A 13,598-nucleotide genomic window follows, 5' to 3' on the forward strand; every position below is an offset into this window, starting at 1 on the left:
CACAGAACATACATAGAAACTGTACACACTCTCCAAGGCTTACAGTGCAGTCGGTGCCCAATCTGACTGAGAAGTCAACACGTGATAAGACTTGAGACCATCTCAAATCAAGACTATCCCCAAAGTTAATACCCTATGAGATAATATCACTTTAAAGTTACAAACATATTGGTTTAGTCCTGTCTGCATTGCATATTCCCAAGAAAACACAACATCGTTTTACATTCATAAATGTCAAAACCTTGGTGATCTGAGAAAAAAAAGAAGATGAATAGCGATCTCTAAAATACAACAAACATACGGAATACAGCGTTGAGTTAGACACAAACAGTACATACGTTAGACTCTGCTGGACCTTTTTGCTCACTGCTGCTAGGAGACTTGGAGGTTCTCTCACAGATGGATTTCAGCAGCTCCTTTTCACTTCTGTTATTTTCCTTGACAGCCTCTAAATCCACAGGCTCTTCTGTATCCTTTTTAGCAGGTTTGGACCTCTTGAAGGTGTCAAGTGTTGTGTGTGAAGCTTTCCTGCTGTCTGCTGGTGGGGTGATGGGGATGTGCTCTGGACCCTTGTCTGTCACTCCCTCCTCCCTCCTCTCCGGGTCCCTGTCTGGGTCTGGCTTGTCCTCGGCCTTGGTCCCGTCTAGGTTGAGTAGCTGGCTGATCTGCCCTAAGAGATTACTCTTGGTCTCAGACACAGGTTTGGGCTCGGGACGTTTCTTGGGGGTGCTGCTACTGGAGGTGATCTGCTCAGGGAGGTTCTTGATTTTGTTGATGCTCTTCTTCAGGCTCAGCAGGGCCAGGTCAGTGTCTCTCTGTTTGATCTCAGACACGGTCTCCCTCTCCTCCCCCACAGCCCCCTTCTTCAGAACCCGCAGCATGCTGAACAGGGTAGGAATTCCGAAGGAGGGGGCCTGGCAGGAGGCTATGCCCCTGGCGGGAGACAATGTGGTGGAGGCCGGGTCTGTATCGGGCCTCCTAGTGGCAGGCATGTCGCCTTGGTCCCTGGGCGAGACAGAGACAGGAATGGCACTTGGCTGGCTGTCAACTGGGGACTTTCCAGGGACATGCGTGTCAGGCTGCTCCTCCAGGCAGGGGGAAGATGGCTCTGCTGCTTCAGGTGGCCTGGAATCAGAGAGGGCGGAAGGGGAGTCGAAGCAGGGAGCATGCTCTCTATGCTCCTCAGTTCCAGTGTTTTCCGACAATATTTCCTTCCTCTGTCCAGTATCTTGGTCCGCTGGCTGTCCTGACGGAAAGGCAGTGTTGTCTGCTGCTGCCTCCGATGTCTGGGGTTCTGAGGTCAAAGACAGGTTAAGAGGTGAAGCCACTGCAGGGTTTCCAGCACACACGTCAGTAAGGCCCAATACCTCCTGGCTGATGCTGAAGCCTTTGGCTACTTTGTGGTGATGATGGCTGGACCCCTCTGCACCCATGGCTGCTGCATCCACACCCACCTCCACAGGCCTGGGATCAGTGGATAGGTACGTGCTGCAGCCGTCTCCAGGCACTTGTGGTTTGGAGACAGAGGAGAAGAGACCAAGATCTGTCCCACTGTCAGATCTGCCCATAATCCTTCCAGAGAACAGAACAGAGGTGTCTTTGAGGGATCTTTCCACAAGACTTTCTGGCTTGAACACAGGCAGCTCTAAGTCTGTATCAATGGCACCTCTCACTGGGCCAGCGGGTGGCAGCTGACCAATGTTATTATCGTTCACTGTCCACTGGTCATCGTCAGGTGGGAGGGACATTCCAGGGGTGTCATGCTTGTCTGATTGGCTGAGGCTGCTGATCCCCTCCTCATCTTCCATTACTGTGTCGCTGCAGATCTTCACCCTAGTGACCTGGACCAGATCTGGGTCGGCCATGGACACAGACACTTGGCCTGGGTTAGGAGGAGAGGTCACCGAGCTACTCTTCTTACTGGACTCATTCTCCCATGATTCCATCCTGTCCTCCGTATCAAGGAAGGTGGCCTCTCCATTATGAAGAACCTCACGCCTACCCCTCACATCTCCCCCCACTTGAAGTCTGTCGTCACTGATAACATCCAGAGCACTTTGATCATGAACCCCTGTGAGATAGTTATCTTCATCAGACAGGGTCCTGAAAGCCGTCAGCACCGCAGTCTCTCCCGCCAGCCTCTGAGGCTCAGGCTTGTCCCCACGTGTAAACATAGTGGAGATTTTACTGCGGAACGAACTGGATTGCTGCTTCCCCTGACCGTTAGAGCTATTACTTACACTGTCCATTTTCACAGACCCCTTAACTGTCATGTAGCATGTACTTAGACCAGTGAACTCCTAGCCAGCAGGTAGAGGCTACCCGAGCACAATGTGTCCATTCAGGGTGTCACAAAAGGCTCATCTCTACACCAAGAGGAACCTCGACCTGCCAATTTGTGTTCCACTTCTACTGGTTTCAGTGAACAAAAGGCCTTTGTGAGGACAAATCCCCTAGCTCTTCTTAACCTCTCCAGGAGGGCTCCAGGTATAACCCCTGCTCTCCTGTAATCCTGTATGGCAACAAGACCCTGCTGTGTTGCATATAGATCACTATCTCCAATCACAAACAGCCTTGACTCCACTGTACGTTAAATGTCACTTCCAGTGATGTAAAGCCGAGTGAAATTCCAATGACTTTCCCGGTCAAGTCAAACTGTTCAGAGGCAGGAAGCATGTCCTGGAATAATCTCCCTGGGAATCCAGGAGCAACTCATTTTTAGTTTCTCAGGAAAACATTAGAACCCGTTTTAAAAGTTATTTCAGGGTGGTCTGGAAGGTTCCATTTCCCCTCTATGTGTAGGTAGAGAGACCTGATTCAGAGCAACTGTCTGAGTTGCCCTCCTGGCGTGGTTCTTTCCCCTCTTTCCCTGTGTCTGTATGCGTACAGGAGAGCTCTGTGTTCCTGAGAAAAGCCACCAGGTTGGAAATGGTTGAAAATGTGCCTTGAAAATGTGCCTCACTGGTCTACCCGGTCTGGCTCCGCCTCCCCCCTCCCTCCCCTGCCCTGCCTTGGAGGGATCTGTGGCGGCAAGCAGAACAGGTGTCTGATTAGTCCATCTTACTTCCGCAAAATGTCAGTGACAGGTAGCTGGAGCTCTCTGTTGCTTAGCACTATCCTTTCTTAGTGTATTTTAAACAGAGTGGGGCTGCTAGCTAGTTAGCTAGCTAATCTCCTGGTTGGTTAGGTGGACGGTGGAGGCGGTCCAGCCCAGTGTTACAGCTGACAGTGCTCTCTATACTATTAATGCACAGAGCTTCAGCTGTGGTGATTAGTCAGTCTGGAACTGCTGCTGCTGCTGCTCAGCCCTGACCAGCACTCCAGCACTGCAATCTTGTGTCGTCAGTAGCCCCGCTAACGCCAAGGGGCTAACACTGCTACAGTTTTCTGAGAGGAAAATAGGTTTTGATTCCCTCATCTCAGAGTGTGAATGTCATTAGAAAATATTAAGGTTGTCTTCACACTAAATCATAAACTGAACACATACATATACACACATTCGTTTTCTAGTACAGTGAGTTTATAGTAAGTTTACACAGACAAGTAACATTGTACTCTGTCTGTAGTCTACAAAGCCTGCTGCTTCAAATACGATGGGTTCAAAAATCTTTCAAGCACCATGCCCCCTTTATATGAACACAATGTGCACTTGACAGATTTTAGCTCAAAACAGAGCACATAGGCCTGAAAAGTACTTAGTGAAATTAGGGCTACTTGTTCATTGAGATTTCAGACGGAACTCAAAGCCCTAGTAAGGCCATATTTGGCCTTAGCAGCCAAAGTTCACTCCTACTGCATTCCTCCAGACACAGATTAAGAATGACAAATTGTTGTCAAGGTGATTTAGAGCCCCATACCAAACCAGACATGAGGTTTGAGTTCAACGACAAAATGTTTGACATTAATAATACATACCTGTAATCATTAATAATCTATTAGATATTAAATAATCATATGTATAATGTATTAGAAAATACTATTGTATTTAAACATAATGTCTCTAACTGGAATTAAAATAAATCCACAGATTGTCAGTCAGAGGCTCTCAGTCAAGCCTGGAGCGAGGCGCCCTGAGCCCTGGCCCATTATGTAATAGCATTGGCTTTTAATTTACTCAGTGTAAATACATCAGCTAACCGCATAGCCAGGTCTCAGCTGGATTTACGCTGTACTGTGGGCTGAGAGGAGCTGAGTCACAATGACAGACAGTTAGAGGAGGGTCCCCACAAATCCCACACTGATCACAATGACTTGAAAAACAAGTCACCCCAATGGAGTCCATGACTACAATGACAGCTTAGGCCACACCACAGATTGTCGGTATCTTTATGCTGAGACAGTCTACCACTAGAGGAAAAACACAACAGGGATTACTTTTGTTATGATATGATGGCTGCAACAGAGATCGAGGAGTGGCTGTTGATAACACAGCTATGCTACTCTGTCTGACAACCACACAAAACAATCTACTGTTGCTTAGCTTAGTCAAACAGCATGATGGAATCTTGACAGACAGGCACAGTAATTGTTTAGTTGTTATAATTTATATGACCTTCTCTTGACACTTTACCCAAAATAATAGATGTGCTGGCAGGTGAGAGGTGGTGGTAAATCAATCTAGTTTAATTTGATGACTAGATACTGGGTCACCATGTTAACAGTAGATGTACCATCCTAGGTAAAACATTGAAACGTGACAATACTACCCTGCCTGTGACAAACAGCTGGTGTTTGGGTAGATTAAATATGTAGACTTTGTTTGTGGGATCTCTCGCTCAGCTGTAGAGATGTTTGGCAAGCTCTGAAGAATCCATATATTTGGTTTCAGTACAGAGTGAAAATACCTTGAGACACACTGTACCAACAGTAGGTTTTATATGTGCGTTAGCGTGTTTGGCAGACCCACACAAGTCAGGTGCCCTGGCCTGTAGCAAACACATAGTTGAGCTTCTTAGTTCTACTCACTAAGAGAAAGGGAGCTAAATACTGTGCATGACACAATCAATCCGCTCTAATATGGTTTACAGTGACTTGACAACTGGGCACTACACCCTTAGAAAGCATGTGCTATCTAGGGCTGCCCCCATAGGATAACTCATTAATGAACCCTTTTTGTTTCCAGGTAGAACCCTTTTGTGTACAGGTAGAACTATTTTGGCTTCCATGTAGAACCCTTACCGTGCTTCTACACCTGCATTGCTTGCTGTTTGGGGTTTTAGGCTGGGTTTCTGTCAGCACTTTGAGATATCAGCTGATGTACGAAGGGCTATATAAATACATTTGATTTGATTTGATTTGATTACCACAGAGGGTTCTACAGTCGTGGCCAAAAGTTTTGAGAATGACTCAAATATTAATTTCCACAAAGTTAGCTGTTTCAGTGTCTTTAGATATTTTTGTCAGATGTTACTATGGAATACTGAAGTATAATTACAAGCATTTCATAAGTGTCAAAGGCTATTATTGACAATTACATGACGTTGATGCAAAGAGTCTATTTGCAGTGTCTAAGAGTCTATTTGCATATTTGCAGTGTTGACCCTTCTTTTTCAAGACCTCTGCAATACGCCCTGGCATGCTGTCAATTAACTTCTGGGCCACATCCTGATTGATGGCAGCCCATTCTTGCATAATCAATGCTTGGAGTTTGTCAGAATTTGTGGGTTTTTGTTTGTCCACCCGCCTCTTGAGGATTGACCACAAATTCTCAGTGGGATTATGGTCTGGGGAGTTTCCTGGCCATGGACCCAAAATATTGATGTTTTGCTCCCCGAGCCACTTAGTTATCACTTTTGCCATATGGCATGTTGCTCCATCATGCTGGAAAAGGCCTTGTTCATTACCAAACTGTACCTGGATGGTTGGGGGAAGTTGCTCTCGGAGGATGTGTTGGTACCATTCTTTATTCATGGCTGTGTTCTTAGACAAAATTGTGAGTGAGCACACTCCCTTGACTGAGAAGCAACCCCACACATGAATGGTCTCTGGATGCTTTACTGTTGGCATGACACAGGACTGATGGTAGCGCTCACCTTGTCTTCTCTGGACAAGCTTTTTTCCGGATGCCACAAACAATCGGAAAGGTGATTCATCAGAGAAAATGACTCTAGCCCAGTCCTCAGCAGTCCAATCCTTGTATCTTTTGCAGAATATCAGTCTCATTCAGTTCATTTTCATGGCAATTAATTGCAATTCATCTGATCATTCTTCATAACATTCTGGAGTACATACAAACTGAGGCAGCAGACTTTGTGAAAATTAATATTTGTGTCATTCTCAAATCTTGTGTCCATGACTGTACATGGAACCAAAGAGGGTTTTACCTGGAACCAAATAGGGTTCTTTAAAGGGTTATCTTTTGAGGACAGCTGAAGAACCATTTTAGAACCTTTTTTTCAAAGAGTGTAGAAATGGTGGAATGTGAAGGTGTTAGCAGAGTGGCTACAGTAGGTCCTGGGCTCTGGGAACCGGCACGTTACACGGTACACAGCACCACATCCCAGATCTCATAATGTTAATGCAACTGGAGGAATTCAGGTGGTTAAGCAAGTCAAATCAAATCAAAGTGTATTTGTCACGTGTGCCGAATACAACCTTACAGTGAAATGTTTACTTACAGGCTCTAACCAATAGTGCAAAAAAAGGTGTTAAGTGAACAATAGGTAAGTAAAGAAATAAAACAACAGTAAAAAGACAGACTATATACAGTAGCGAGGCTATAAAAGTAGCGAGGCTACATACAGACACCGGTTAGTCAGGCTGATTGAGGTAGCATGTACATGTAGATATTTTAAAGTGACTATGCATATATGATGAACAGAGAGTAGCAGTAGCGTAAAAGAGGGGTTGGCGGGTGGTGGGTGGCGGGTGGAGGGACACAATGCAGATAGCCCGGTTAGCCAATGTACAGGAGCACTGGTTGGTCGGCCCAATTGAGGTAGTATGTACATGAATGTATAGTTAAAGTGATAAACAGAGAGTAGCAGCAGCGTAAAAAGAGGGTTTGGGAGCGGTTGGGGGGGGGCACACAGTGCTAATAGTCCGGGTGGCAATTTCATTACCTGTTCAGGAGTCTTATGGCTTGGGGGTAAAAACTGTTGAGAAGCTTTTTTGTCCTAGACGTGGCACTCCGGTACCGCTTGCCATGCGGTAGTAGAGAGAACAGTCTATAACTGGGGTGGCTGGGGTCTTTCACAATTTTTGGGCCTTCCTCTCACACCGCCTGGTGTAGACTGGGCCGCCTGGTGTAGACTCTCTGTAGTGCCGTGCGGTTAGAGGCCGAGTAGTTGCCGTACCAGGCATTGATGCAACCAGTCAGGATGTTCTCGATGTTGCAGCTGTATAACCTTTAGTTTCCTAAGGGGGAATAGGCTTTGTCGTGGAATAGGCTTTGTCGTGCCCTCTTCACGACTGTCTTGGTGTGTTTGGACCATTCTAGTTTGTTGTTGATGTGGACACTGAGGAACTTGAAGCTCTCAACCTGCTCCACTACAGCCCCGACGATGAGAATGGGGACGTGCTCGGTCCTCCTTTTCCTGTAGTCCACAATCATCTCCTTAGTCTTGGCTACATTGAGGGATAGGTTGTTATTACGGCACCACACGGCCAGGTCTCTGACCTCCTCCCTATAGGCTGTCTCGTCGATGTCTGTATTCAGGCCTACCACTGTTGTATCGTCTGCAAACTTAATGATGGTGTTGGAGTCGTGCCTGGCCATGCAGTCGTGGGTGAACAGGGAGTACAGGAGGGGACTGAGCATGCACCCCCGTGGAGCTCCAGTGTTGAGGATCAGCGTGGCAGATGTGTTGCTACCTACCCTCACCACCTGGGGGCGGCCCGTCAGGAAGTCCAGGATCCAGTTGCAGAGGGAGGTGTTTAGTCCCAGGATCCTTAGCTTAGTGGTGAGCTTTGAGGGTACTATGGTGTTGAACGCTGAACTGTAGTCAATGAATAGCATTCTCACATAAGTGTTCATTTTGTCCAGGTGGGAAAGGGCAGTGTGGAGTGCAATAGAGATTGCATCATCTGTGGATCTGTTTGGGAGATATGCAAATTGGAGTGGGTCTAGGGTTTCTGGGGTAATGGTGTTGATGTGAGCTATGACCAACCTTTCAAAGCACTTCATGGCTACGGACGTGAGTGCTACGGGTCTGTAGTCATTTAGGCAGGTTGCCTTTGTGTTCTTGGGCACAGTGACTATGGTGTTCTGCTTGAAACATGTTGGTATTACAGACTCAATCAGGGACATGTTGAAAATGTCAGTGAAGACACCTGCCAGTTGGTCAGCACATGCCCGGAGCACACGTCCTGGTAATCCATCTGGCCCCGAAGTCTTGTGTATGTTGACTTGTTTAAAGGTCTTACTCACATTAGCTATGGAGAGCGTGATCACACAGTCATCCGGAACAGCTGATGCTCTCATGCATGCCTCAGTGTTGCTTTCTAGAAGCGAGCATAGAAGTGATTTAGCTCATCTGGCAGGCTCGTGTCACTGGGCAGCTCACAGCTGTGCTTCCCTTTGTAGTCTGTAATAGTTTGCAAGCCCTGCCACATAAGACGAGCGTCGGAGCCGGTGTAGTAGGATTCAATCTTAGCCCTGTATTGACGCTTTGTTACTTTGATGGTTCGTCGCAGGGCATATCAGGATTTCTTGTAAGCTTCCGGTTTTGAGTCCTGCACCTTGAATGCGGCAGCTCTACCCTGTATCTCAGTCCGAATGTTGCCTGTAATCCATGGCTTCTGGTTGGGGTATGTACGTACAGACACTGTGGGGACAATGTCCTCGATGCACTTATTGATAAAGCCAGTGACTGATGTGGTGTACTCCTCAATGCCATCGGAAGAATCCCGGAACATGTTCCAATCTGTGATAGCAAAACGGTCCTGTAGTTTAGCATATGCTTCATCTGACCACTTTTTTTATAGACCGAGTCACTGGTGCTTCCTGCTTTAATTTTTCTTATAAACAGGAATCAGGAGGATAGAGTTGTGGTCGGATTTACCAAATGGAGGGCGAGGGAGAGCTTTGTAGGCGTCTTTGTGTGTGGAGTACAGGTGATCTAGAATTTTTTCCCTCTGCACATTTAACATGTTGATAGAGATTTGGTAGAACTGATTTAAGTTTCCCTGCATTAAAGTCTCTGGCCATTAGGAGCGGTTTCCTGTTTCCTGTTTGCTTATTTCCTTATACAGCTGACTGAGTGCGGTCTTAGTCCCAGCAAGTCTGGGGTGGTAAATAAACAGCCACAAAAAGTATAGCTGAAAACTCTCTAGGCAAGTAGTGTGGCCTGCAATTTATCACAATATACTCTACTTCAGGTGAGCAAATCTAGAGACATCCTTAGATTTCGTGCACCAGCAGTTGTTTACAAATATGCACAGACCCCCCCCCTACCGTCGTCTTACGATTGGCTAAAGAGTTGGCTAAAGAAACCAGGCCGACAGTGTGCTCTTCTATCTTGCCAGTGCAGCGTATATTCTGCTAGCTGAATATCCATGTCGTCATTCAGCCACGATTCCTTGAAATATAGGATATTACAGTTTTTGATATCCCATTGGTAGGATATTCGTGATCGTACCTCGTCTAATTTATTGTCCAATGATTGCACGTTGGCGAGTAGTATTGACGGTAACGGCAGCTTTCCCAGTCGCCTTCGCCGGGGTCTGACCAGGCATCCGGCTCTTTGTCCTCTGCACCTGCGTCGCTTCCTCTTGCAAATAAAGGGGATGTCGGTCCTGTGGGATGTTTGGAGAAGGTCTTCTGTGCGTCTTGTTGTAGAATAAATCTTTGTCTAATCTGAGGTGAGTGATCGCTGTCCTAATATCCAGAAGCTCTTTTTTTGCCGTAAGATACGGTGGCAGAAACATTATGTGCAAAATAAGTTACAAATAACACAAAAACCCCACATAATAACACAATTGGTTGGGCGCCCGTAAAACTGCTGCCATTTCTTCCGGCGCCATTTCTTCAGTAGAGTGGAGTACACGCTGGCTTGGAGCCATGAGGTAACAGCAATGTCATGCTACACTGCTCTGAGAGTGGACACGTAATGATAACTACTGTTAATGTGTAGTAGCCTTCATAGAGTATCAAATAGGGCCCAGATTTGTTCCTGACCATGTGACCTGACCAGAGTTGTTCCTGACCATGTGACCTGACCAGGGAATACTCTAGGCCCTATTTGCAATTTGGCCAGTTTTTTCCTGGTCAGGTCACATGATTCATGACATAAGTATGATGTATTGCTGCTCTCACCGTGCACTCCAGTCCAGGATAGTAGGGGGTATCTCCGATGATGTCATCTTCTGGGGGCGTGATCCTGAGGATGTCCAGGTGGTCAGGACGGGAGGCGGGGTTCAGGGAGATCTGGGTCTGGGAGATGGCATCATCACCGTCCAGCATCCAGATGTCGGCCTCCTCTACACACACAAACACACACAGGCACACACACACACAATAATGAATTGTTATGAATTGTAAAGTGTAATAACAGGTATATTAAGATAGACTGAAACACACCATCCGTTAGGGGGGATTTTACAAAGCAACAGAGCCATTATGTATCCTGGATGGATCAGGTGGGTAGAGGAGGAAAGCAGGCATCGACACCTTCTAAAAGTCACAGAGAAAAGCCACTCTGCTGCAGGGTACAGATGCCTATGTATGCACTGTCCTTAGCTAGCCTCGCTTCAGCTTGAGGACCGCCAAACATGCACTGATCTGATAAACAAATACCACTATATCCAATATGGATTTATGCGTATGAGTAGATGCATTGTCCATACTAGGGAATGATACTACTCTCTCTAAAACAATTGGCTAAAGAAACCAGGCCGACAGCTTGTGTGTTTCTGTTCACTCACTGTAACACATCGATTCTGTGTTGGAGGGTGACGTTGCTATGGATTGGAGAACAGAGGAGCCGACATCTAGCCCCCTCAGAGAGAGACTAAGCCTGACTGAATCTGACTGGAGTAGGCTATGTTCTAGCCAAGCTATGGTGGAACAGAGTAGCTAGAACAGGGCTAATGTGAGTAGAGGTTAACGTTCCATAGGGAGGATGGATTCAGTTTGTCCACTTCCGTATGAGCTTTGTGATTCAGAGCTCAGAGGCAACCTCATCCATAGTCCATCCCCCCTCCAGCCTACGAGCACAAATAATGTCAATGGTAGGCTAATTTAGTGCACCCAAAATGAACATAACACAACAGTCCATCTCACTAAAAATACTCCCATGCGCACACGTGGTACTCTCAGACACAGTGACAATATGACTGCACTCTTCCCCTTGGGAGAAGCACTCATGCAAGATAAATAAAGAGCGGTAGAGGAGAAAGAGAAACAGCAGAGCAGCTCACACTGAACTTCATGCTCAGCGACCTCCATTTAGGATTTTCTCATGCTGTAATACACCTCCCAGGAGGGTCACACTGCTATCGCCTCAACCTGTTGTGTGGATAAAAAATGAGATTGAACTGAGAGGCATCTCACCTCCTGTTGCATTAGATGCTCAAATATCACATCTCAGTGTAGTGTCATCACACCCTTGAGCTACTGTAGCCACACTATAATCTCCTAAACTGCAGCAGTAACCCAGTAAAATACCTCAAATACTGTCTATCCTAAGTCTCCTCAGCCCCAGTTTAGGTCGGAGACAAATGGTTTCAATGCAGTTGTAAGAACACACACAGACATGCATCTGTAGATTTGTATTCAGCCTCAGTATTTAACGAATAAGTCATTATTAGACAGACAGCACTGCGGCTCCACACAGCAGAGACGGAAAGGAAAAGTATTTGGCAGGGAGCGATTGATTTGATAAATCCCTTTTCATTAAGATAATGCACCAGCACACTGCAGAGCTCAACACCAGCCGGGTATTTCTGGGGCTGTTTGGGATGAGTCCAAATGCACAGTCAAGCCCACTCCAGGCCCAGCTGCAGCAAATGCAGCATTCTCCCCTGCACCAGCTGTATTCCAGTGTAATTATCAACTACAGATAATCTACTCTAATTTCAGCTGTATTTGGCATCTTGTTAGCAGGGTGGTAGTGAACATAATGAGAGTGTTACTATGACAACTCAAAGTAGACGAGACCAAGACGTGGACGTCATTAAGGCAGCACCCTGCACCTCTCTGATTCAGAGGGGTTGGGTTAAATGAGGAAGACACATTTCAGTTGAAGGTATTCAGTTGTACAACCTACTAGATATCCCCCTTTCCCCTTAAGAATCCTGACATTGTCAACCCAACACTACAGTTGATTACTGTATATTCTCAATGCGCAAGAAACATGGAAACAATTTGCACAGAACAACAGCACTCTTGCATCCTTGCATCTCTCAAATATGAAACATTTACTGAGCTTTGAGACTAGTTTGTCCACATCTAGCTGTGGCGACACAGGCAGCATGTTCTGAGCTGAGGACACATACAGCAGTGTTAAAAAGCATTTAGAGGGCCACGCTGCCACCATCTGGACAGGAATAGTTGGAGAGGTTTAGTGTCCCTGTAGACACACTGCAGTGCAGCTCTGGCTGTCTCTCTCTCTGGCTCTGAGCAGAAAGACCACACTAAATACAAAGATACACAAGGAATGTTGGATACGGCACCCTAAGATGATCTTATGACGATACGTTATGCCATAGACTTGAATCTATTTACATTTTGTGTATTACAGATGAATAACACAATACACATAGACTGACAAATAATACATTAACACAATTCAAGCAAAGGCATTGAGAAAACATCAACATTGAGAAAATACTTTGGACTCGTTTAAGGTACTGTAAACATTGTAGACATAGTACATTCACAAGTTCATCGTTAGGAATGAGACTTCAATCCAAAATCATAATTGAAAGTTAAACTCGAAGAGAAAGTGATGACTGGAATATGATTTAGAAAGCACTCTGCTGCATTAGGTAATGAATCCACTTCATTAGCCTGTGCTACGAGATCACTTGGCAGTTACTTCATTACACAAGCACGCACGCACACCCAGGCAGGCACACACACACACACACACACACACACACACACACACACACACACACACACAGTGTTATCCTGGACGAAGAAGATTTCACTGTCACTGGGGAAAACTCTGCTCTCATTGTAATTTAATCTCCAAAACCAAGGGAGACTAAAGCGATGCCTGTACAGCAGTTCAATGAAAACAGGTACACATCACACACAGCTCTTTATCAATGACGACATTAACTCTGATAACAGAACTCGTGTTGCTCAGTTGATAGAGCATGGTGCTTGCAACCCATGGTTGTGGGTTTGATTCCAACGGGGGACCAGTATGAAAATGCATGCATTCACTACTGTAAATCGCTCTAAAAATGATAACAACAGGCTTTAGACTGGACTGAACCTAAGAGAATATGATCACCTTGCAAAACGTATTCATACTGTTCTGCTATACTATACAGTCCTACTGTTCTGCTCTAGCTACACTATACAGTACTACTGTTCTGCTATACTATACAGTCCTACTGTTCTGCTCTAGCTACACTATACAGTACTACTGTTCTGCTATACTATACAGTCCTACTGTTCTGCTCTAGCTACACTATACAGTGCTACT

General features: G+C 45.9%; 1 protein-coding gene across 2 annotated transcripts in view; it reads right to left on the reverse strand.

Moving 5' to 3' along the window:
* The window catches only part of LOC110505502 (formin), a 116,496-nt gene that overhangs the window by 88,485 nt on the left and 14,413 nt on the right, over positions 1 to 13,598 (reverse strand). Inside the window, exon 2 of one of the 2 annotated variants that reach the window (XM_036962244.2) lies at positions 10,256 to 10,419. In XM_036962244.2, coding sequence (XP_036818139.2) covers positions 10,256 to 10,419 — 164 coding nt within the window. Of the gene's footprint in view, positions 1 to 338; positions 2,943 to 10,255; positions 10,420 to 13,598 lie in introns of those variants that run through there. The other variant, XM_036962243.2, reaches the window with a different exon arrangement.

This window comes from Oncorhynchus mykiss, chromosome 25 (genome assembly GCF_057628025.1).
Source record: "Oncorhynchus mykiss isolate SJ-2025 chromosome 25, ASM5762802v1, whole genome shotgun sequence".
Taxonomy (NCBI): Eukaryota; Metazoa; Chordata; class Actinopteri; order Salmoniformes; family Salmonidae; genus Oncorhynchus; species Oncorhynchus mykiss.